This window comes from Diabrotica virgifera, chromosome 2, assembly GCF_917563875.1.
Source record: "Diabrotica virgifera virgifera chromosome 2, PGI_DIABVI_V3a".
NCBI classification, from domain to species: domain Eukaryota; kingdom Metazoa; phylum Arthropoda; class Insecta; order Coleoptera; family Chrysomelidae; genus Diabrotica; species Diabrotica virgifera.
In genome coordinates this window covers 224676461-224703943 of record NC_065444.1, presented here as the reverse complement: position 1 = coordinate 224703943, position 27483 = coordinate 224676461, and the positions used below count along the sequence as shown (strand labels likewise).

General features: G+C 31.3%; 1 protein-coding gene across 4 annotated transcripts in view; it reads right to left on the bottom strand.

Annotated features, from left to right (window-relative positions):
- The window catches only part of LOC114330018 (intersectin-1-like), a 205185-nt gene that overhangs the window by 70229 nt on the left and 107473 nt on the right, over positions 1-27483 (bottom strand). For 3 of the 4 annotated variants that reach the window (XM_050644297.1, XM_050644298.1, XM_050644296.1), the window contains exons 13-15: positions 24768-24995; positions 18835-19108; positions 3384-3554 (exon numbers count right to left, since the gene is read on the bottom strand). In XM_050644297.1, the coding sequence (XP_050500254.1) occupies positions 3384-3554; positions 18835-19108; positions 24768-24995 (673 nt within the window). The remainder of the gene's footprint in view (positions 1-3383; positions 3555-18834; positions 19109-24767; positions 24996-27483) is intronic. The other variant, XM_050644299.1, reaches the window with a different exon arrangement.

Below are 27483 nucleotides of genomic sequence, written 5' to 3'. Positions count from 1 at the left end.
CAGTTGCAAAATTTCTCCGTTATTCGCGCACGATCGTTTCTCGTATCCCCTCCAAGTACTTGCACACGACGAATAGTATACGAGTTTATACATACAGTGATAAGCGCGCTAATAACCGTCAAAATAACGCAAAAGAAGGAAAACATAATACGTTGTGAAATAAAAAGAGACGAAACTAGTAGGTGTAAAATGATCGATAGGAACCTATAAATGTACATTACATTACATAGTGTACATTACCTTTAGACGTCTGTGTCAGGAGAATTTTATAGAATTCTCCTGTCACAATGACAGTTGTTGTCTTACTCCTCCGATACGTCTAAAGGTGGGAAACTGTGTAATGTAATGGAAATTGATGGGTTCCTATCGATAATTTCCCACCTCTATTAGTTTCATCTTCTTTTATTTCACAACGTATTGTGCTTTTCACATTTTGCATTATTTTGCCGGTTCTTAGCGCACTCATCACTGTATATGGTTCTTACAACATAAATACCGTTGCACGCCATCCGCGTCTTAGCAAGTGACGTCACATGAAACCAACACAAAATATTTATTTTCGGTAGATGGCTCTAGTTCATCCGCGGCATTTCGTTCTTTGCAATTCGGAAAGGCCCAAAGTGTGATACCTGGGGAAATCGGAGAGAAGAGGATATGGGACTACTGATGAGGAGGAAAAAATCTCCGAAACCGGTATAGATTCTTCCTGCACTGTCCGATTTAACCAGAGTATTATGCAGATGCTGCATTTTCGTGTTGCAAAAAAATTGAAAATGTTTATACAATATTTAAGTCGTAAATATGTTCCTTGTCTGCCGATTCCAGCAAGAATGAATATGGTACAAGTTGTAAGTTACTTAAATAGATCAATCAATAGCGTAATTTCATTTTTCAACAATCTGTAGTATACAAACAGCGGAATTATATGGAATACATAAAGCTCTGGAAGTCACATCTAAAATTAGCAAACGCATAGGTCTGGGTCCCTTGACAACCGGATCAATCAGTGAAAAAAGCTAATTGTTTCATTGTTCCAGTCTAAAGAATACAGTATCTTCTTCTTCTTTAAGTACCGTGTCCAAATTTTAGCCGTGGGTAGCTTCCATGAAAATTTGCCGATATCGTTCTCGATCTTGCGCGGAATGTAGTAATTCATCTACCGATAAGCCAGTCCATTGACGTTGTTATTATACAATTGTTGTTATACAGTTATAACAACACCTAAAATATATCTTCAAGCAATCGGCATTGGAAAATTGTCAGTATCAATGAAATTGAAGCTCATCCAAATTACATAAAATTAAACCAAGAACACGATCTTTCTATATCCGTTAAGTCTATCTGAATAACAAAGAAATAAATTCTGTATACAGCGAGGAGTGCGGCAAGGAGACACCATCTCACCAAAGCTATTCACAACGCTTTTAGAACACACTTTTAAGAAGGTAGATCTGAACGAATATGGTATCAACATAAATGGAATCAGTCCTTATAGCCGATCGTATGGATGATGCAATAATAATGTTGAACAAATTATATCACGCTTCCTTAGAGGTCGGACTAAAGTTTAATATCAACAAGACGCAAATAATGATTAATCTGGTGCAAAATCGTAATATTCTTGTTGATGGAATGGATATTGAGCAGACTGCATCTTGTAAGTACTTGGGACATGAAATTCGGTTGGAAAGAGATAACCAGACGTGCGAGCTCCCACGTCGCGTAGGATTAGCCTAGGCAGCGTTTGGTAAACTCAACTATGTATTTAAATCGGACTTACCCATATGTCTAAAAAGGAAAATCTTTGACCAGTGTGTGTTGCCTGTATGTACTCACTTATGGAGCGGAAACATTAACACTCACAAAAAAGGTAGGGAGTAAGATTCGCGTAAATCAGAGGGCTATGGAGCGCCAGATGTTGGAGCTCACTGAGAGACCGAATCCCAAACGAAGAAATACGTCGTAGAATAAAAACAACAGAGGCTGTCGAAAGAATCGCGGCGCTAAAGTGAAATTGGGAAGGGTACGTCGCCAGATTGTCGGACAACCGATGGAAAAACGTATTGTCGGGTGGAGGCCACGAGAAGAAGCACTATGGAGTACAAGACGCCCACCAACCAGATGGAGAGACGAACTGAAGCAGCCGAACAAAACAGAGGCAGATGGAATGAGTTGAGGGAGACCTATGTCCAGCAGTGGACGCGTACGGGTTGATGATGATGATATCCGTTAAGGCCATCGGTACATAATTCGCAAACATTTTACGGCTATCTCTACTTTTTCTGTCTTTACACGGCAAATTACGTGTAGTAAAATTCTCACTGGTATGGATATGTACATTACTACTTGACAATGTCATCATTAACTTTAAAGAGATGGCTTTTGAATGTTCTTGGATAAATGTCACTTGTATAATTGCAAAATTATTAATTCAGTTAATAAATATGATAATAAAAAGAGAAAAGTGTTAAAGTGATTTTTTAATAATATATTGTTACTATGGAACGCTTACAATTTTGAACATCTTTAACAATAAAATACTTGGATCACAGAATATATTGTTCAATTCTTGGTCAATCTGCTTAGATCGTCCATAAATAATAAATTAACTTTTTATTAAGTTCACGTCTTAAATCAATTATTTATCAAATACACTATCAATATTATTTAATCAACAACTCAAAATATTCCCGATGTCATGTCAAATATTTAAAATTGTCACTGTCTTGCCATCATATTCTATTTGACTCAGTGCGTTGTATGACAAAGAGAGCGAATGTTCGATAGGTTTGGAAAATATCACCACGGACATGGTGTCCATTTTTTTCGAATATGAAAAAACTAATAAATATTTTTACAAAAATTTAAACGCAGAATGAAAGACTAAATTATTATCGAGGGCCGAAAGTCCCTTAGAATAAATAAAAAGTTTCTTTTGAACGAGATATTTGAAATTAAAAATCACACAACATTTTCTCTTAGTTTTTCACCCTTGTAACTTATTAAAATAAACATTATAGAAGTTTTCAGGGACTTTAGGCCCTCGGTAAGAACGTAATCTTTCATTCTGCGTTTAAATTTTTCAAAAATACTAATTAGTTTTCTCAATATATGAAAAAAAATTAATCCCATTTAAATAGCATTAGAGCCGAAACTACCATCCCCTTAAGATAAGTAAGATATCGTTTACACATTTACACATCTCAATCTCTATATCTCCTCATATATCATCTTTATCTCTTTTGAAATGTGTTACTTTATTTTGTCTCCAAAAATATCTGACAGTAGTGTCAAAAGTATTAAACTACTAAACATGACTGTGGCCTTTTACTTCTACACTATCAATTTCGATATTCTATGTGTATAATATCAAGTGTACTTACATTGCTGCAACGGTGAGACGTAGTTACTGGGGAAAAGTCCTGAAACTCCGTTTAATTCACCCCTCCACCACGCTTCTTCTTCTCTAGCAGTTACACTAATGATATCATCTTTTGCAAATGTTAATTCATCCGGATTTCCTGCCGAATATGGATATAGTGCTATCACCTTATCTGAAAATGAAGATTTAATTTCAAACTCTTACATGACATGAAGAATGATACAAAAAACTACGAAAAATTAGTTATTTCCAAACTAAAAGTGAAAGATGATTGAGATTTGATTTCAGAATAGGGCTTCCATTATGTGCTTGTGCGCATTTCGACTTCATAAATCTCCTCAGAGAACCTCTGTAGTAGCATTGAACTGGAATCAAATCGTTCTCATCTTTTGACGTAATTATTAAAATACATAATGGGGAACTTGCACATTTTTTTATTACATAATAATGTTCAGTTTTGTTTAAAAATGAGATTTCCAGAATTTCACGCTTCAAAAACTCATAATATCTTAGATATACTTAAATTAAACTTATTAAATTTAAAATCTTCTGTAATTTAAAATAGTTCATACGACCCGTGACGTCACATAGTTTTACTAGATTGTTATGTTTCTGGTTATATTTAGGTATATTCTTCTTCTCATTCTTTAGTTTATTGGCCTCCATGTACTTGGGTATTTTTGAATATTTATATTCTAATGACATTTATCGTATGTCCTTGTAATAATATATAACAGTTTGTTGAGATTGGAGTTTGATACAGTTTTTGAAGGAAAGGAAAGAAGATTTACTATGGAAAATAAAACCATTTTGTAAAAGCACAAGTTTTCTATGAATAGTTCAAACGATCAAAATACTTGTGACGTCACCTAACTGTATTTTCTCTTGACGTTTATAATCTCTAATTTAAAATTATATACAATTTTGTTTACTTTGTCGGTGCAAAATGTAAACATACAATGATATGACGTCACGACGCGTTTTGGGTTAGTTGCTCTAATTTGAATTTAGAATCGTCTTTAGGGGCCAAACGGAAAACAAAAACTACTTTTTTATTTTTGATACATGTTTTAAATTATGTTCTGTTGTGATATTTTTTTCGAATTTAAAATTTTATGCAAGTTCCCTATTACAAAAGATCCCACTACGAACCACAAGTCAACTTTCCGAGTTTTAGTTTCCGGCTTTTTTGACTCATAGTTATTATCAATTATTATAATAACTCATAGTTATTATATATTTCCCGAATTTACGACTATTTTGGATGAGGAATGAAAGCTTTGACTTAAACGGTCCGCTGTGCTGAGAAAGTTAGTAGTAAATTCTCCCAATATTTGAAGCACTGCCAAAGACGAGCAAAAAAAAAACGTTGTAATAGACCAGGCTGATCTGTTTTGAGGTGGATGTGAGAGGTGGCATTCGGATTTTTGCAGATAAAGTTAGGTGACAACTTCAATAATTATAATTGACTTATGCTCCTTCACAAATATGCCCGGAACAGTAATAAAAAAATTAAATATTTAAAAATTTCGATAAACATCGAATTTTTTCTACTCTCTTTGCTTATAACTTTAAAACGATTCATTTTGGAACAAAGTCGTAGAGAAATAAAATAAAGATAGTTAAATTTTGTATGACACACGACTGGTTAAAAATGTCTTAAATTATTACCCTTTCTGCAAAATAGCAATGAATACAAAATAAGGGGGCAAAATAACCCGGATTTTGTTCAACGTTTTTCAACCACTTCGGTTGCAGTTAGAACCATCGTAATTCGCTAAAAAAATACTTATAACATACTTAAACAGTCCACCAAATTTCATTAAAATCGACCTAATAGATTTTGCATAATAATTTTGCATTCTCATTTTTTTTAAGTTCAAATTTTTTAAAAACTTTCTGAACAAAAAGTAAACCATTTAAAAGTTTGCTAATTTTTTTGCATATGAACAAGCGCTCTACCTATCTAATACACCTTACAGAATTAAAATCGGATTATTTAGGCAGCCTCAGCAATGTTTTAAAGTCATAAACAATTTTTTGGCTTATGAACAAATTAGAGCTGTTGCCAGGGAGGGGGTACAACGGCCTCCTTTATGTAGATGGTCTTACCAAAGATTTTATATGTATTTTGACCCGTAAAACACAAATTTTTTGGGTAATAGTTGATCCGGATGTCGATAAGATTGTCGTAAACAAAGAACTTGAGGAATACCATAACAGCAATTTTTCGCAAAATAAAACAATTTTTTGTATTTTTTGGGTAATTCTAAGCAAAAAAATGTTTTTACAAGTTTTTTCGTAGTATGCATGATTTTCGAGATAAACGCGGTTGAACTTTCAAAAAATCGAAAAATTGCAATTTTTGACCCCGAATAACTTTTGATTAAAAAATAAAATAGCAATTCTGCTTACAGCATTTGAAAGCTTAAGTCAGATTATACCGGTTTTAATTATTTGCATTGCTAAAAATTAATTTTTTTATTGTTAAACAAAGCTATCTGTTTATAAGCCAAAAGATTGTTTATAATTCTAAAACATTGAGAGGCCGCTTAAATAATCCGAAATTAATTCTGTAAAGTGTATTAGATAGGTAGAGCGCCTCTTTATATGTAGAAAAATTAGAAAACTTCTAAATGGTCTACTTTTTGTTTAGAAAGTTTTTAAAAAATTTGCATTTTTAAAATTTAGATTGCAAATTTATTATGCAAAATCTATTTGGCCGATTTTAACGAAATTTGGTAGACGGTTTAAGTATGCTATAAGAATTTTCTAAGCGAATTACTAAGTTTCCAAGTGCCACGAAAGTGGTTAAAAAACATTGAAAAACAACAGGCTTATTTTGCCCCCTTATTTTGTATTTATTGCTATTTTGCAGAAAGGGTAATACTTTAAGATATTTTTAACCAGTCGCATATCATACAAAATTCAATTATGTATCTTTATTTTATTTTTCTACAACTTTGTTCCAAAACGAATCGTTTTAAAGTTATAAGCAAAGAAAGTAGAAAAAAATCGATGTTTTTCGAAATTTTTAAATATTTTAATTTTTTTATTAATGTTCCGGGCATATTTGAGAAGGAGCTAAGTCAATTATTATTACTGAAGTTGTCACCTAACTTTATCTGCAAAAATCAGAATGCCACCTCTCACATCCAAAAATAGACGTTTTTTTATAGATCAATCCTGGTCTATAACTGATAGAAAAATATTCAATTAAAAGCAAAGAGAGAAGAAAATAACAAATCCTATTGTTTCTAAATAGTAGTGGGTAGTAGTAACTGATAAAATAATAACAATAACACTCAATATTTTTCTTAACATATTAAAACAATTAAGAGACGGATTAAATTTCAGTTCGTTTACAGAGCGCCATAAACACCCTTACGTACGGTTCACTCTCATTAGAGACAGTGGCGGATCCAGCAGGATCAAGCATCGTCAAGAGGGGGGCCGATTGGCTAAATTTCTATGCAAAATAAATGAATAAATGAATGTTTTTATAATCTTTATATTTATATAACTTAGTTTGAGAGGGGGGGGGGGGGTAGTGATGTGCCGTGGGTATTTACCCGATGGGTAAATATATAAATACCGGGTATTTATCGGGTAAATACCCAAAAATATATTTACCCACCCAAATTTGGGTTTTTCCTCTTTTTAACCTTAACTTTGTTTTTAAGATTTTAAAAGCTTGCAAGCAGGCAACCCGCATTTCGTCACACGGTTTCCGCTGGCTGTAGGCCTGCCGGAGTAGACAAAGCATGCAAGAAGAATAAAAGCAAACCTAATTTTTTTCGAGTGCTTCAACTTTCGAGTCAACCAAGGTTGAGCACAGAGATAGAGAAACTGAGCAGGTAGGTTTAAAATTCAACTAAAACTAAAAATGATAATTTTTTGAGCATATAAACTTTTACATATGACAGTCCAATTAGTCAATTGCTAATCAAGGTTTAAGGCCTCCGCCTAACTAGCCTTGGCTCATTTTCACGCTCATTATGTTTAAGTGAAAAATCAAATAATTGAATTGTTTAATTAAAAGGTAAAGGATAAAGGCGTAAAGGTAAAGGTGACATATTTTTTCAGCTCGATCTAGATGAAGATGTAATAATTGATCCACCACAATGTTTAAATCCAAGCACGCCTGCGAGAGAAAAGCGTCCAAGTCCAAGCTCGCCATGTCTATCTTCTTCATCCATGTCAGGATGTGCTTCAAGGTCTTCCATTCCATTTAGAAGTAAACACATTCCAGAAACTCCAATGAAATCAATGAGAAACAGGACTTACAGGACCCCTAGCTCTATACCTTGTTCATCTCATGCCTCTGCGGTTCCCTCTGCCTCTGGACGACAAATTGATTTGAAAGGGTTTCTGGACACGATGAGTGCTTAAGAAAATGTAAGTTTATTTTAAAACCTTTTGTATAATGAAATTGGACCCTAAAATAGGACGGCTGCGTTGGATGGGACATGTAGAAAGAATGGAAGAAGGCGAAATACCAAACAAAATATTCAAACAGATGCCAGTAGGAAAAAGAACAAGAGAAAGACCGAAGCTGAGATATTTAGAACAAATAGAAAATGATATAAAAATCTTAAAAATAAAAAACTGGAGAAAAAAAGCACGAAACAGATCAGAGTGGAGAAGAATCCTGGAACAGGCCAAGACCCAGAAAGGGCTGTCGAGCCAATGATGATGATGATGATAATAAAATTGCCGTATTTCCTTTTGTAGTGTAAAGTGTGTTTCCTTTTTGTTTTCAGAGCAATCTAAATCAATCTTTGGCCAAAGCGATTTTCATATTATGATTAGTGGATCACCATTATCTTTAGTAGAACACCCCTTATGGATTGATTTTTTCAAGAAACTAAGACCTTCATATAAACTTCCTACCAGGAAATGTGTGTCCACTACTTTATTGGATAAAGAATATAACCAAATGAAAGCTGATCTTAGCTCCGATTTGGCTATTGCCAAAAATTTACATCTTCAGTGTGATGGCTGGAGCAATATACGGAAGGAAAGTATTGTAAACTTTGTAATATCAAAGCCTGAGCCGATTTTTGTTGAGTTTCTTGCTACTGAAGAAAACAAACACACGCACGGGAGACTATTTGTGTAAAAAAATGTCAGAAATCATTGAGGAATACAACTCTGAGAAGTTCCTTGTCGTCATTGGGGATAATGCAGCCAATATGAAACGAGCATTTACTTTATTGACTGACAAGTATGACCATCTTGTACCCTTGGGATGCCTTTGTCATACCTTACAGTTACTCTGTAATGACATAGTTAACTGTAAATCAGCACAAACATTCTTCAACAGTTGCACGGAGATAGTGAAATGCCAAAAAAATGTTCATATATTAAATGCCCTGTTTACTAAGATTAACAAGGAGAAAAATATAACAGTCTAAAATTGCCAGTGAAAACCCGCTGGGGTAGTTTTCTAGATACTCTACAAAGCCTTCTTGCTTGCAAGAGCCAGGCGCGGATCCAAGGGGGGGGGGTCAATGGGGTCAATTGCCCCCTCCTTGAGACCTCGCCTGGTGTCTACTGACACTTTTTTTAAGAAAGAGATTACCTACGGTTGAAAAAAAAATAGTGAGTTTTGTGTCCTGTTGATAACTGAATAACTGAAACATACCTAAATATGGCAGAATTCCTTGGAATCGAAAATTATTAAAAAGTCTTTGGAACATAACAAATGAAAAATTCCCACAATAAATCTGTTTATTACCATCTATTCAATTAAATGCCAGAGTCCAGATAAAAATAGTAATTGCCGCTGCTATATTATGGTAATTTGTTTTCTAGAAAGGTTTGTATTGTCGACTGCAATAAAGTAAGCCGGTGGTTTCCAATAGACGCTGTAGGCTGCGCACAGCATCATGCCGTAGGAAAATTATTCATTTTCGTTACTTTTAATACACTTTGAAAAACAAAAACTATCTTATTTTATAAAATTGTAATTCTAAAACAAAGATCCCGAATAAGAGCCACTTTTAGAAGGATGTCTAAAGTGTCATGTAACAGAGACTTAAAATTGGCATTACGGACCTACGTTTCTCGGTCTTACTGTATGGTGTCGAGTCTTGAACTGTCAATAAAGAAGATCTAAATCGCCTTGAGGCTCTCGAGATGTGGCGCTATAGAAGAATTTTAAGAGTTTCTTGGGTGAAGAAGATTCGAAACTACACAATACTATAATGTCTCAGCAAGACTACTGCGATTATAAAAAGCACCAAGAAGAGAAAACTGGAGTATTTCGGACATGTAATGAGAGGTCCCAAATATAGGTTGCTACAAAAATAGCAGGCAAATGCAGTCCAGGGCGAAGAAGAACTTCATGATTGATTAGGGTGGCAGTAAATAAAATTAAGATAGCTATGACCGTAACCACCTCTCTGAAAGGATATGGTACTTACATGAAGAAGAAGAAAATAACAGACCATCCCGAAAAAGAATCCTGCGTACGTTAGTGACGAGAAATTTTTTATTTCATTGCCCCCACCTTGCAAGGTTGCTGGATCCGCCGTTGGCAAGAGCACACTGCAAACAGGGTTGCCTCGAGTCAGGGTTGCCATTTAACGCCAGTCGAGCATGTGGACGCAATGGAATTCATTCACAAAGTTGCTGACAAAATGAAAATTGCCACTTCGGCTTCCAGTGACTTGGCCAATTATATTGCAAAGGATGGGCTATGGGGAAAAGAATTTGTGTAGATTTCTGCAGCATCAGTATCGCCATTGGTATGGTGGAAAGGGATCTGCAAAGGTAGTCGTCTTTCGGAAGTTGCTGTTCGCATATTATCAGCTCCAGTTAGCTCTGCAGCAACTGAAAGATCGTTCAGTACGTTCAGTTGGATCCACAATAAAAAACGTAATCGTTTGAGAAACACTAAGGCTGGAAAAATTACATGTTTGGCTCACAACTGGAAATTACTACACGAAAACGAAAAAGGGAAACATGAAATTGATGAATTGACAACAGGCCAAGCTGAAGAGACACAAAATCCAAATAATGACTATATTGACCTCAGCGATGATACTAGCGATGATGAGGGTGAAAATGAGAGTGAGATCAGTGAGATAGATATCCCGTATACTGCCCTACTAAGCGCAAAGGGGGTATCTACATTAGACCTCAAACTGAGAAAACGACGTTTAAAGTTCAAACCTCATTTATTTTGGTTTTTTACTAGGTAAAACCTTCAAACCTTTTTTATTGAGTTTCTTATTTTTTTCTTTAGCTGAACGTATTGTTTCAATAGTAAAATTTATTATTTTACATTAATTATACCAGATACTGCCAAATTTACAACGAAAAATAATAACAATGCTAAGATGTTTTAGTTGCAACTGCAATTTACTACGCCAAGTAAGTGGTGTCTGCGTAGTTACGTCCAAAGTTCTTAAGTAAAAGCAGATACCACCAATAAATCTTAGTATTTACACTAGATACTACCAATGATTAATAAAAGATTTAAAGTAGTTATGCTGAAATGCTCAAGTAAAAGACACTTCTATGACCATTAACGCTTAGTAATCTATCTAATAATAGATATTTAAATTTGATCAGTTCAAAGTTCTGATTTTTTTAAAAATATTGTTTATGTATTCCCAATATTGTCCTGAAGCTATTTCTGTGTGGCATTTATGTAATTTATTATTCTAAATGGGAACTAAGCCACAATTTAACTGAAAAAATGATTTTGTTGACGTTTCTAAGTCCACATCGGATGTCGTTTTCAAAATACAAAATATTACTAAATTAAACAAAAATGTTGTTGCTTAGTAAAAAAAATCTTTTAATAATTTAATTTAATCTGACTCATTCATATCGGTAATTCAGACATATAATATAAAATATTAGCTTCATAGCAGTTGGTTTCATTTAGCATAATTAGAGCTGCTTCTATAATTTTTCTCTTTTTACTATCTGTTTCTTTCAGGACTATAGTTAAATCTTTCCACTGAACCCTATGTTCACTGTCCCATGCGTGTTGATATATTTGAGATCTATCAAATTCTCTATTTTTAATATAAGACTGATGTTCACTTATTCTAACGTTTAATGATCTTGATGTTTCACCTAAGTAAAGTTGTTCGCATTCACAAGGTATTTTATAAATACAATTCTTTGTTCTTTCTTGTTCATTGTTAGTTTAGTTATAGATAGGGTAGGCAAAAACCAAGGTTTTAAGAAAAACCAAAATAACCAGTTTTTTTTATTTGGTTTAAACCAGGTTTATTTGATACAAGTATCAGAAGTCTAAATACTTTAAAAATGAATAAATTATTTTATAAAATAATAATAATTTTATTTTATAAATTGTATAAATAATTTAGTTTTAGATAGGGTAGGCAAAAACCAAGGTTTAAAAAATACCAAAATAACCAGTTTTTTTTGTTTAAACCAGGTTTATTTGGTTTAGACCAGGTTTATTTGATGCAAGTATCAAAAGTCTAAATACTTTAAAAATGAATAAATTATTTTATAAAATAATAGTAATAAACAATGAAAAAAATGATTAAGAATTTTTATTTTTATAAATAAGTTCGAAAGTAAAAAATATAATTTATTTATCTTAATTTTCTTCATTTGCGGCAGCTGCATAAAAAACTTTAAATAAAAACACCAGTTTGGAGGTTTAATAAAAAGACCAGGTTTTTTTCTTAAAGAAAAAGTTGATTCAAACCATGGTTTAAACCAAGGTTTTAAGCATGTTGGTTTAAACCTGCCAACCCTGGTTTTAGATAACACAGATCTCAGTGTGTTTGCTGTCTTGAATGTTTTTGATACTTCACAAGAACAAAAATTGGATCAAAAAACAGGTAACATCTATTTACAATTTGTAGTTCCTACAAACATACTAGAGGCAAAAGGTGGTAAATAGGAAGTACTAAGTATATTAAGTACTAAGGCAATATAGGAGTATCTAACAAAAACTAAAGGTAAACAGCCGTATCTGTGAAGATACTACTTTTATACCTTAGTATATGTTGGTTACACCCAATTATGCTTAGCAAAATAGGTTAAAACTGTAGATACGTCAAACAAAATATGCGATTTATAAATAAACTATTCATATTTATGGCTAAAGGGCTTTAGTAACGTATAGAGGAAGATCCAAGAATTTACTAGACATCAAAATTTCAATATATCCAAAAGTGTCAGATACCCCCTTTGCGCTTAGTACGGCAGTATAGACATGATAGCTCAAGAGCTAGTGAGAATGAGAATCTCACTGATTTAGATTTTAGTATGTAATTATGTGTTAATGTTTCAATTTCTTGAAAAAAATTTTTTTATTAACAACTAATTTTTTAATAAAAAAACCCGTATAAATACCCAAATCGGGTAAAAACCCTGGGTATTTACCCAAAATATATCACCAAAATATATAAAATTATCACTAGGGGGGGGGGCGTCGCCCCCATCGCCCTCTCCTGGATCCACCACTGATTAGAGATCTTCAGAGGGTGTATAATCTAATGAGAGTAAAACATACTTAAGGGCGTTTATGGAGCTCTCTGAACGGACTGATATAAAAGACGTCCCTTAATTTCGTTTTACAGCGAATTGTTTTATATTAGTTTTACTCTAAACTAAGTATTGGAACCAAGTTTTCCTTGGAATTTGACCATGATGAATAGACAGGCACTGAGGTGCAACTTTAAGACTTCCCCATGTCTTCTTTTATTCCTCATTCTTTTGGTTTGAAAATAATAAAAACCACGAATAGGCGTAACGAGAAACTTGGTCCCATTAGAGGTTTTATTTCCCCGGAAAGAAAACTTCGAATTGTGAAAACATATTACAGTGTAATTAAGAATTAAAATAAGATTTGTAGTCCAAGTAATGAAGCTTAAAATAGGACAAAACCTCGCAATTTTTACAGAATGGACCAATTTGATTGAAAATTTGAGAATAAGTAGTGGATACTCCAAGGATCAAAATCTATATGATGACAAAAGGCGCTTTTACCATGGGGGTGGTTGCCACCCCATCTCGGGGGGTGGAAATTGTTTAATATATATTTTAACCACAAAAGTTGGTAAAAGCATACATTTTAAGCAAAAAACATTCTATACATTTTTTTGATAAAATTAATAGTTTTCGATTTATTCGCTATCGAAAATGTTAGTTTTATATAGAAAAAATCAAGGTTTTGGATCAGTTTTCTGCTTATAACTCAAACAGTTTTCGTTTTATCAAAACAACTTTGCTTAACAAAAATGCTTATACTTTATTATATTTTAGCTCTTCTTCGTCAAATACTAAATATTGTAGTTTCAAAGTCAAAAGACAGGAAAACTATGCATTTTTCGAAGATATCTTCTTCAAACTAATTTAAAGTATTTAAAAATATCTATCTCTAGAAATAAAAAAAGTCTCTAGCTCAAAAATTAAGTGACATATAATAAAAAGAATGTCAGTCCCTATTTTTTATCAACGAAAAAGTGACCGGAAACCACCCCCTAATCACCACCTTAATTAAAATTAGTCATTGGCCTTCTTTATTTATGTATTATTAATAGGTTCTACAAGTTTGACCGACTTAGAAAGATTAGTTTTTAAAAAAATGGAGTTAAAAGCGAATAACGAATTTTTGTAGTTTGGTAAAAATGCTCTTTTCTTCAAAATAGAAAGATTAGCATCGCAGATACAAAAAAATATTTCATTATGAAATTGTAGCTTATTTAATAGGGAACTTGCACATTTGTTTTTATTACATAATAATGTTCAGTTTTGTACATAAATGAGATTTCCAAAATTTCACGCTTCAAAAACTAATAATAACTTAGAAGTACTTTAAAGTCTTCTGTATTTTAAAATAGTTCAAACGACCCGTGACGTCACATAGTTTAACTATATGGTTCCGTTTATGGTTACATTTAGGTATATTCTTCTTCTTCTTCTTTAGTTTATTGGCCTCCACCTACTTGGGTATTTGGCCAGCTCGTCGTCGCGGAATAAAGGAAAAATATTGAGATTCTAATGACATTTATCATATGTCATTGTAATAATATATACCAGTTTGTTGAGATTGGAGTTTGATATAGTTATTGAAGGAAAGGAAAGAAGGTTTACTATTGAAAATAAAACCATTTTGTAAAAATTCAAATTTTCTATAAATAGTTCAAACGATCAAAAACACTATTTTCACACACGTCACATAACTTTATTTTCTACTGACGTTTGTAATGTCTAATTTAAAATTCTGTGGCTTGGTTCTAAAAGGGCCAATGTCAATATTTTACTTTTTGGTACAGCTTTATTTAAAATTTAATATTGACAAAATAAAACTGAAAAAATTGACATTGGTCATTTTAGCACCAAATGAGATACTGTGGCTTGGTGTTAAAATGGCTAATGTCAATTTTTTGCGTTTTGTTTGGTCAATTTTAAATTTTAAATAAAGCTGTACAAAAAAGTAAAATATTGGCATTGGCCCTTTTAGAACCAAGCCACAGAATTATATACAATTTTGTTTACTTTGTTGGTGCGGAATGTAAACATATATAACCCGATGACGTCACGACGCGTTTTGGGCTGGCTGCTATAATTTGAATTTTTAATCGTCTTTAGGGGCCAAACGAAAGACAAACAAAACTTTTTTTTATCTTTGATACATGTTTTAAATTATGTTCTGTTGTGATTTATAATATTTTTTTCGAATTTAAAATTTTATGCAAGTTCCCTCTTCTCAAGAACTTGGTTTGCAAGCATTTTTTCGACGGCAAAAATTAAGTGGGCTATTGACAATTAAAACTTGTAATAACATACAAAAACCACCTTTACCATCCCTTTCAAAGTCACCTATTTTGCGACTGAGGGTTTTAAAAGGATTTAATATGAATAGCCTTATACAGGGTGCGCCAAACCTCTGGTCTTCTTTGATTACGGCTAAACTATGAGATATACAAAAAAATGGTTATAACAAAACTAATGTGTATCAAAGAGGTCTATAATTTAAAATTATTTTCAATTATACAGGGTGAGTCAGAACGACGGTATGAACCAAAGTTGTATTTTTTAATGGAACACCCTGTATATTAAATCATTTTTAAATATATTATTTAAAAATATGAAAAATTTGTATAAGGTCTTATAGGCCTAAAGTTAATAATTTTCGAAATATTTACATTTTTATTGAGAAAAATGGTAATATTTATAGGGTGGTGGATTATGTTTCCAAGAAAATAAAAATTTAGGTGATAGGTCAAAGTTTTTAAAATATAGTGTTATTTTTAAATAATTTAATATTTTTTTCTTTTAGCCATAAAATATACAGTGTGATCACTATTTGCAAATACAAAATTTTCTCATTTTTTTTAAATGGGACACCCTGTATATTAGTTTTGCGTTTTGTAGTAAATATTACAGCCTTTCTTTTGGTATAAGGTTGTATGTACCTGTTTCGTTTTGTAGATATTTTAAAAAAACTATAGATTTTACGTTTTTGCGGATTTTTTATGTAAAAATTTTTTTGCAAAAAAAATAATTATAATCTGGTTTTAGAAACATACACTAAAATATAAAATATGAAAATAAAAACGTAATTAAAGATTAAAATAAATCGTATGCTAGTATAATTCAATTGAATTTAATAACTTTAAATTATTTTACAAAAAATATTTTACCATATTAATGAATACATAAATTAGTTACTAAATTAAATAAACAACCAAATTTTAAATCAATCGTAGTAATTCTTCTACCGCAGCCACTTTCCTGTACCAAATTAATTGTTAGTTATATTGTATTTACGAGTAAGATCAGTTAATAACTTTTTAATTTACCTACATCTTGAGAACGTATAAAGTATGCTTTGAAACAAATGAACGTTATGGAAGTATATTAAGAAGTAAATAGTATCTATGTACCTACTCGTGTCAAAAAAGCTGGTAATAATTTCTAATGGTTTCGCCCAAAACAAATGTCATATCCAAAAATTTTTTGGTTAAAAAATTAAAATTTAAAATATAAAAAATTGTTACAAAAATTTCAACTTCAAAAGTATTACCAGTTTTTGTGACACCAGTAAATACTATTTATATTAAGAAATAATTTGGCTGATACATTTAACATTCATTATATGTTATAAGCATACTTTATATTAATTTTTATATTCCCAACATGTATGTAAGTAAATTTAAAAGGTAAATTAAAAGTTTAACTAAATACAATTTAACTAACAATTAATTTGGTACAGGAAAGTTGCTGTAGTAGAAAAATTACTACGGTTGATTTAAAATTTGGTTGTTTATTTAATTTAGTAACTAATTTATGCATTCATTAATATGGTAAAACATTTTCTGTAAAATAATTTAAAGTTATTAAATTCAATTGAATTGTACTAGCATACGATTTATTTTAATCTTTAATTACGTTTTTATTTTCATATTTTATATTTTAGTGTATGTTTCTAAAACCAGATTATAATTATTTTTTTTGCAAAAAAATTTTTAAATAAAAAATCCGCAAAAACGTAAAATCTATAGTTTTTTTTAAATATCTACAAAACAAAACATGCTAGGTACATACAACCTTATACCAAAAGAAAGGTTGTAATATTTACTACAAAACGCAAAATTAATATACAGGGTGTCCCATTTAAAAAAAATGAGAAAATTTTGTATTTGCAAATAGTGATCACACTGTATATTTTATGGCTAAAAGTAAAAAATATTAAATTATTTAAAAATAACACTATATTTTAAAAACTTTGAACTATCACCTAAATTTTTATTTCCTTGGAAACATAATCCACAGCCCTATAAATATTACCATTTTTCTCAATAAAAATGTAAATATTTCGAAAATTATTAACTTTAAGCCTATAAGACCTTATACAAATTTTTCATATTTTTAAATAATATATTCAAAAATGATTTAATATACAAGGTGTTCCATTTAAAAAAATACAACTTTGGTTCATACCGTCGTTCTGACTCACCCTGTATAATTGAAAATAATTTTAACTTATAGACCTCTTTGATACACATTAGTTTTGTTATAAACATTTTTTTTGTATATCTCATAGTTTAGCCGTAATTAAAGAAGACCAGAGGTTTGGCGCAACCTGTATATCTTGTAAAAACCTACAAAATTATTTTTTACCAAACTTTCTAAGATAAAAAATGAAAAAGTTACGGTTAAAAAATCAATACATTTAGTTGAAAAAAAAAAAGGAGAAATCCAATTAAAAGCATAATAATGCAAGTTGGCGGTGTTTTTAGTCATTGGCCTTATTCACTCTTCTTTATTTATGCATTATTAATAGATTCTAGAAGTTTGACTGGCTTAGAATAATTGGTTTTTAAAAAACTGGAGTTAAAAGCGAATAACGATTTTTGCAGTTTGGTAACGATTTTCTTCAGAATAGAAAGATTGGCATCTGAGATACGAAAAAATGTTTAAATATGAAATTGTAGGTTATTTAATTCCCAAGAAATTTGTTTGAAAAAATTTTTCCTACGGCGAAAATTGAGTGAATCGTAAATGAGTATATATCGAAAAACATTTATTTTTTCGATATATATCGAAAAAATAAATGTATAAATGTATGTTATATTATAATTAACACTTTCTATAGCGAATAAATCGAAAACTATTAATTCTATCAAAAAAATGTATAGAACATTTTTTGCTTAGAATGAATGTTTTTATCAACTTTTGCGGTCAAAATATAATAAAAATTTCCACCCCCGAGATGGGGTAGCAACCACCCCCATGTTAAAAGCGTCTTTCGGCATAATATAGATATTGATCCTTGGACTAGCCACTACTTATTTTCAAATTGTCAAGCAAATCGATCCATTCTATAAAAATTGCGAGGTGAAAAGCTTCGGTTCCTGGACTAATGGTTGAATCCTCGAATACCTATATGAATTTCAGAAATAAAAGGCAGATAAAATATCGAGCACTGTAATTTATAAATCTTGCCCAAGTACTTGCGCTCTCAGGGGCAATCTTCAGGGGCATTTCGTCAAAGATGGGTAATATATCCAAGACTGTCGTAGACATTTAATTAAAATTAAAACAAATAACACAAACTGAACAAAGGACGAACAGATTAAAATAATTTTGGCGAGGCTATATTCTTCCTCCAGGAAGCAAGGGTAACAACAAAATTTGGAGTTACCCATCTAACGAGTATCGGTTGAAATCTTGGCCAAATTAAACAGGTAAACCTAGTACTGAAAAACTTATTCAGCATACAATCCGACAAGCGAGAACTGGCGGGTGACCTTCTCGTATTGTGTATTTCTCGTTATGTATTTTCGCTCTAGGTCACCCGCCAGCTCTGGCTGGTCGGATTGTAAATATTTCGGCGACCGAAAATTAAATAAGGTAACACAGCACTGAAAAACCGGCCTGAGTTTCATATTCTCCTTGTTTACATTCTGCGTTAAAAAGGATGTAAAAATAAATATACTCACCAATAATAACTTCTTGTTGCATTCGAGTAGTAGATACAGGAGTGGTTCTACCACTAATTCTACCTGAACTGTTTAAAACTTTAACGTAACTGGCCGGGAACCATCCCACTTGTCTTTTTCTACCTTTCGCTTGCAATTCACCTTCCCACCAGCCGGAATCGGTTTTCTTACGAATCATTATTAATTGTCCTCTGGCTAAGGATAACTGTTCTGGACTTGTTGACTGGTACGGTGCTATTACGGACGCGATTTCGGGTTTTTTCGTTTTAACGACCTGTAAATATACATAATATTCAATTTGCGCAATCAAATTATATATGAATGGGAATGAAAGAATGAAACTACAGTTGAAAATAATTCTCATGATTAAAATATTTCAAAATGTATGTGAGTGCATAAATGTTTGTTGGCTAGAATGTAGAGTGCATATACAAAGCCTGTATTTTGGTAACCGAATCACAAACATAACTGATTGAAAAACAAAAATAGAGATTGTAGATATAGACCAGCTGTGGGAGCACGCCAAATAGAATTCTATTTTAGTGACGTCACGTTGCCTAGCAATCGTCGATTCTCCCATTATGAAATTCTATTTTGTGACGTCAGCAAAATAGAATTCTATTTGGCGTGCTCTGGGCCCTAGAGGGATCTGTTTTGAATTTGACAATTGAATTTAACAATTGAATTGGACAATTTCCATAGGAGTCTATTTTTTGCTAGAATCGCTTCAGAAAAAGAGAATTTGAATTTTGTATAATATTTTACTAGCTATAAACTGAAAGTTAAATGTATATTGTTTAAAAATAGCAATAATTGAGAAAAAAGTGCAAAAAATTGTATTTTTCCTTTAAATTTTTTCGACCCCTTAAACATAACTTACAGCCTTCATATTCCGCCTATAAATACTCTACAGGGTGATTGATTAGTGGGGTAAAGCTCAATAGATCCGCTATAGTAATATATAGCAATAAAAGTTAATAACAAAAGTTGTAGCCAACTTTGAGATTCATATTACAAAATTAGTTAGAATGTTACAAGGTGTTCGATAACCTGGTGGCAGACCAAACTTATGTTTTTTTGAAGGGAACACCCTGTATTTTATTTTATATTCGAAATCTTTTTAATTGTCCCGTCACAAAAATATAAAGGTTTGTTATGTTATACAGGGTATGTAAATAGTTATAATCAATTTTATATGAAAATCAACATCCTGTCTAAATAAAAATAAGCAAAACATAAATGGTTTATTGGTACCATATTTTTTTATTGATTGTCAAAATTTTTAGAAATGATTAATATTGGCAATTTTCTTTATATCGAATACAGGGGGATTCAAAACGCAAGTACATTATTTTCTCAGTAGATTTAAATAGAACACCCTGTATCACTATCGAAAAGTACCATTACAGTACTTTAATTTTTATATAACATTCCTATGTCTAAATTTATTAGTTTTTGAGATATTTTCAGTTTCCAGAGTAAATTATTAATCAGGGCCTAAATCTTTCCAAATTTTAAGTAAGCCATGACTGAATTGTCTAAAACTGACAATTTACTATTACTGATTATTAATCCAACAAATTCAAACTGATATCAATGTAACAATGTAGCAAATAAAGAAAGAAAAATAATTTATTAGTAATAAATTTTACAAAAAAAAGCACAACCACAGCATACAACATTTTTGAAACAATTAAATACTACTTTTGTATGTAAATGTAACAAATAAAAAAAGAAAAATAATTTATTAGTAATAAATTTTACAAAAAAAAAACACGACCACAACATACAACATTTTTGAAACAATTAAAAACTACTTAGGTATGCAAATGTAACAATGTAACAAATAAAGAACGAAAAATAATTTATCAGTAAAAAATTTTACAAAAAAAAAACATCAACACAAAATACAACATTATTGAAAAATATTTAATTACCTAAGGTGTTCAAAATGACCTCCTAACAAATTTATGCATGCCTAAAAATGGTCATTGAATGAGTTACTTAAGCCTCGGTTTCCTCGAAAGCGGCACCGACAAACTGCGAGAGTTACACTGCTATGAATGACGTCATAAAAAACTGTACCACGCAAAATAATAGCGGTGGTTTCCAAGGATGCGTTGGAAGCCACCGCTTGCTGAGTTTGCACATTCCATTGCCGCAGTGAAGAACCTTGAATTTTTCACCGTAATCTGACGTAATTCATCGCAGTGTTACGGTCGCAGTTTGTCGGTGCCGCTTTCGAGGAAACCCAGGCTTTACACTACGAAGCATATTAATTTGTAAATTAACACATCAAAATACACTTTGTATTCTATTTTTCATCTCATCCCTTGTTGTTGGAGGTATTTTATAAACTTCATTATTAACGTAACCCCAAAAAAATCAGTCCAGTTTATTAAATTCTGGTGATCTGGGTGGCCATGCTACTGGATCATTGAAAAATGAAAATATCTCGAAAACTAATAAATTTAGACATAGAGAATGCTGTATACAAATTAAAGTACGATATAAAGTACTGTATACTTTTTAATAGTGATAAAAAATACCATTTTCCAAAATTCCATTTAAAATTACTGAGAAAATAATGTACTTGCGTTTTGACTCATCCTGTATTCGATATAAAGAAAATTAGCAAAATCAACCATTCCTAATAAATTTAATAATCAACAAAAAAATATGGCACCAATAAACCATTTCTGTTGTGCTTATTTTTATTTTTACAGGATGTTGAACTTGTAACGATTTTCATATAAAATTGGTTATAACTTTGTACATACCCTGTATAACATAACAAACCTATATTTTTGTGATGGGACAGTTAAGAAGATTTCGAATATAAAATACAATACAGTGTGTTCTATTTAAAAAAAACATAAGTTTGGTCTGCCACTAGGTTACCGAACACCCTGTAACATTCTAACTAATTTTGTAATGTGAAAAGCTCAAAGTTGTCTACAATTTTTGTTATTAACTTTTATTGCTATCTATTACTATAGCGGATCTATTGAGCTTTACCCCACTAATCAAAAAAATTGCAAATTTGAAAAATTATGCTGGGACCAAAATAAGCACGTTAAATAGTCGATTTTTTAACTATAAAGAAAGGCTCAAACTTTCAAACGCACTTTGAAAAATTGAAATCGGTCAACTAGGAGAGCCTAGACACATTTTTAAAGATGTGGTGATGGGGGCAGCCCCTTCGCGTGCCGAGCAGATTCATTTTTTGCTATGAAGATTCACAAAAAAAAATTTAATTATTTAAAACTATTTTTGTTGGCTTTCTGGATAATTTTGAAAATTAAAAATTATTATTAAAATCTTTTTCTATACTGCAAAATTATGTTGCGAAAACTACTACTTAATTGATTGTGCTGTTCTATGTGGCTTTTAAATATCTGAAATTAATTATTGAAAAAATAAAAAATATGAAAAAAACATTTTTAAGAAACGCTTTTCTTTAGTTACGAGTGACTAAAATTAAAAATATTATAAAAAAATCAACTAAAAAGCAAAAAATAAAAAGATTTTAAAAATCTAACACATTTGTCAAAGAACAGCGTGGCGCGTCTTCATCGAATAAACGGTTTTCGCCCCACGCTTTTCTTTAACGAATGTGTTAGATTTTTTCAATTTTTTTTTATTTTTTGCTTTTTGGTTGATTTTTTTATAATATTTTTAATTTTAGTCACTCGTAACTAAAGAAAAGCGTTTCTTAAAAACTTTTTTTCATATTTTTTTATTTTTTACTTTTTAGTCTTACACTTTTCAAACATTAAAATATATCGTCATGTTTATTAAAATATGTATAAAACATAAATGATGTACTAACACGAAAAGTAGTCGGAATCGGCAAAAAATTTGAAACTTTATTGTTTATTTATGAAGCATAACGTAAACAATTAATGTAAAAAGTGAACTTATGTATAGTTCATATCATTAGCTACAATCCGTAAAAGTTTCAAGTTTTTACATTGTAAAAAACAATAGAATTTAAGAATTTTCCATTAAGAGGAAACAGTAGCGATTAACAGGTAGCAAAAATGCGTTCCAAGATTGCGGCTGTAATTTTGAATATTTTTTCGAGATATTTGGCACACGTATTCGTAATATAATAAAGAATGGCGGTACAGAGCCCAATTTGAAAAATATAATAATATGTGGAAATTACTCTGTAATTAAGTACAATATTAAAAAAACGAGCATGTACCGCCATTAAGAAGAACAAAAAAATACACTTTATTCAAATAAACTTTTTTATCCGATGCCTAGATTTTGTGTCATTTTGGAACTACTAAAATGTTTTATTTCATTAGTAGTTCCAAAATGACACAAAATCTAGGCATCGGATAAAAAAGTTTATTTGAAGAAAGTGTATTTTTTTGTTCTTCTTAATGGCGGTACAGGCTCGTTTTTTTAATATTATATTTAATTACAGAGTAATTTCTACATATTATTATATTTTTCAAATTGGGCTCTGTACCGCCATTCTTTATTATATTACGAATACGTGTGCCAAATATCTCGAAAAAATATTCAAAATTATAGCCGCAATCTTGGAACGCGTTTTGGCTACCTGTTGATCGCTACTGTATCACCTTAAGAGGAAACAGTAGCGATCAACAGGTAGCAAAAACGCGTTCCAAGATTGCGGCTGTAATTTTGAATATTTTTTCGAGGTAGTTGGCACACGTATTCGTAATATAATAAATAATGGCGGTACAGAGCCCAATTTTAAAAATATGTCAATATGTGGAAATTACTCTGTAATTAAATACAATATTAAAAAAACGAGCCTGTACCGCCATTAAGAAGAACAAAAAAATATACTTTCTTCAAATAAACTTTTTTATCCGATGCCTAGATTTTGTGTCATTTTGGAACTACTAATGAAATAAAAAATTTTAGTAGTTCCAAAATGACACAAAATCTAGGCATCGGATAAAAAAGTTTATTTGAAGAAAGTGTATTTTTTTGTTCTTCTTAATGGCGGTACAGGCTCGTTTTTTTAATATTGTATTTAATTACAGAGTAATTTCCACATATTAATATATTTTTCAAATTGGGCTCTGTACCGCCATTCTTTATTATATTACGAATACGTGTGCCAAATATCTCGAAAAAATATTCAAAATTACAGCCGCAATCTTGGAACGCGTTTTCGCTACCTGTTGATCGCTACTGTTTCACCTTAAAATGGTTTGTTTCTATTTAAACAATGAACATAAAAAAATGTTTATTGACTATTCGTGTATTGTTCCCGCGAATGCATATGTCTGCAAATTTTCATTCATTTGCATTGGAGAAAAGGTAGTCAAATTAACGTCTAAAGATTTGACGCAAACTATTGAACTAAATAAAAGCGTTTAAAAACATTGATTTTTGACCACTTTTTAATGGTTTTTGGTAGTTTTGCAATAATAATTATTATTTTTTCACTTTACAATCAATTCTATCTTGTAGAAAATTTAATTGCAAAACTTGTTTGTCTATACAATTTTTTTCTAAAATGCACAGCTGCCAAGATATAGGAACGAAAAGAAGAACAAAAAAAATTTTAATTTTTTTCATAAATTGTTTATTAAATAAATTAGCCCACCTTTGAAGTGTCCGCACAATTAAATTATCATTGATAATAATATTTCGAAGCGATTTAAGTAAAAAAAAAATGGGATTATATAGGTACGATTTACCCATCAAAAAACAGCATCCCAAAAAGAATTATAACTTTTGGAATATTTTCTACAATTTTTAATATTATGATATCTTCAGTTGAATGTCAAAGTTGTAAATAACAACAAAAATATCCGAGATCTCTTATCCGGAAATGTATATTTTACTCATCAAGTTAAATTAAAAATTATCCATTCTTTTTCTGTAGAAGACAAATTGATAGCAGCATGCAAAAAGCAAAAAATGCAATATACACAAACCTGACCAGCTTGCGCATAAGCTTCTTCTTTAGCTTTATTTAACGATATCTGGGACACCTCGTTATCGGCCTGCGACTGCGCAGAAACGTTGGCCAGGGCGGACTCTACGGCTTCTGCTGATACACCTGTTGACAGTTCCATTGGGGGCATTGGGGGGAGAGCTGGTTCCTGAGTAGGCTCAGGCGGTGCTGCTACAGGAGCGGCGTTAATGGTGTTAGCGGAAGAGTTCTGATAACACTCGATTAGTTTCACAAACGGAAAACGAAGACGGACAATAATACAGAAAACGAAATATGATATTGAAGAGTATCAACTCAGTTACTATGTCATATTATACTAAATATGTTACAATAATTAATGAAGCATTAATAAGCAATAATTTAATCAAGAATTATGAATAATATTGAACTATAATTTACACAATTTTATTTTTATACACTAAGCATCAAAATTAACGCACCATCTTAAAAATGGGACATTATTGATGGCTCGTATTTCCTAAACCTGTTTTCCGATTTAAGTGATTTTTTTAGTATATTATAGCTTTATTCTTCAAGAATATCGATGTAATAATATTGTTGCTAAACAGTTAAGGTGTCATTGTATACCGGGTGTAACAATGATAGTGTGTTTTTTCCTCAGTTTGGAACATCCTGTGGAATATTCTAGCGTATATAAAATATTGAAATTAAAACTCAACTATAGCCTTAGGCTTTCTTAAAATTTTGCTTTTTGATTCATTCGCTTATAGTCCAGAAAGCCACTGTGCATCCGCTAGGAAAAATATTCTGATTCGGATTTTTTGCACAATCTTACTCAACAAGGACTCCTTTTAACAAATTTGCATGTTGCCAGGACCAAAAGATGGTCAAAAATTTTTTAAACGTTTTTTTTGTTTTTTTCCTAAAATTATTTTTTTTGCATGGAAAAAAATTTTTTTTTAGGTTTTTTGGATCATTCCAAGCAGAAAAGGTCTTTAGTGACTTTTCTCTAAAAATGATAGTTTTTGACATATAAGCGATTAAAAATTGAAAAATTGCGAAATCGGCCATTTTTAACCCTCAAGAACTATGTGAAAAACTGAAAATTTGAATGTTGTCAAGGTAGGTAGATATTCTTTAAACATCGATTGATGAAATCCCGAAGAGTTTTTTGCAATACAATATTCAAAACTCCTTTGTTTTTTTAATTGTTAATCAAGCGTGCACGACACTATTTTCCACCGACAGTATGGTGCAAATGAAAGGAATAAATTCGTTATTTCGTAAACCGGCGACTTTAAGGAAAAATCCCGAAACAGGTCGATTTTTATTATTAAGTTATGATGTTGTGGCATATATGGTATACTAGTGACGTCATCCATCTGGACGTGATGACGTAATCGATGATTTTTTTAAATGAGAATAGGGGTCGTGTGCTAGCTCATTTGAAAGGTTCTTCAATTCTCTATTCAGTAATATAAACATTTACATAATTATTTATACAGGGCGTCCAAAAAATTTTTATTAAATTAAATTATTTGACAAAAAAGAAGTAGAAGGACACCCTATATAAATAATTATGTAAATGTTTACATTACTAAATAGAGAATTGAAGAACCTTTCAAATGAGCTACAACACGACCCCTATTCTCATTAAAAAAAATCATCGATTACGTCATCACGCCCAGACGGATGACGCCACTAGTATACCATATACGCCACAATATCATAACTTAAAAATAAAAATCGACCTGTTTTGGGATTTTTCCTTAAAGTCGCCGGCTTACGAAATAACGAATTTATTCCTTTCATTTGCACCATACTGTCGGTGGAAAATAGTGTCGCGCACGCTTGATTAGCAATTAAAAAACAAAGAAGTTTTGAATATTGTATTGCAAAAAACTCTTCGGGATTTCATCAATCGATGTTTAAAGAATATCTACCTACCTTGGCAACATTCAAATTTTCAGTTTTTCACATAGTTTTTGAGGGTTAAAAATTGCCGATTTCGCAATTTTTCAATTTTTAATCGCTTATATGTCAAAAACTATCATTTTTAGAGAAAAGTCACTAAAGACCTTTTCTGTTTGGAATGATCCAAAAAACCTAAAAAAACTTTTTTCCATGCAAAAAAATAATTTATGAAAAAAAAAAAACAAAAAAAAAAAGTTTAAAAAATTTTTGACCACCTTTTGGTCCTGGCAACATGCAAATTTGTTAAAAGGAGTCCTTTTTGAGTAAGATTGTGCAAAAAATCCGAATCAGAATATTTTTCCTAGCGGATGCGCAGTGGCTTTCTGGACTATTATGTGGGATAATAAAAAAAGTTAGGTACTTTAACAACTAGCCATATTATTCATCAATACAGGATGTTTCTAAATAAGTGCGACAAACTTTAAGGGGTAATTCTGCATGAAGAAATAATGACCGTTTGCTTTATAATCATATGTCCGCAAATGCTTTGTTTCCGAGATACGGGATGTTGAATTTTTCTTACAAATTTATCTATTGCTCTAAAACTGGTTGAGATATGCAAATGAAATTTGGTAGGTTTTAAGGGGTAGTTATTGCGCATTTTTTGACATACAGTTTTATATTCACCATTGGCGTGCATACGGGATGTATCTAAAATGTTTATACCCGTATGCACGCCAATGGTGAATATAACATTCTTAATTGTATGTCAAAAAATGCGCAATAACTACCCCTTAAAACCTACCAAATTTCATTTGCAT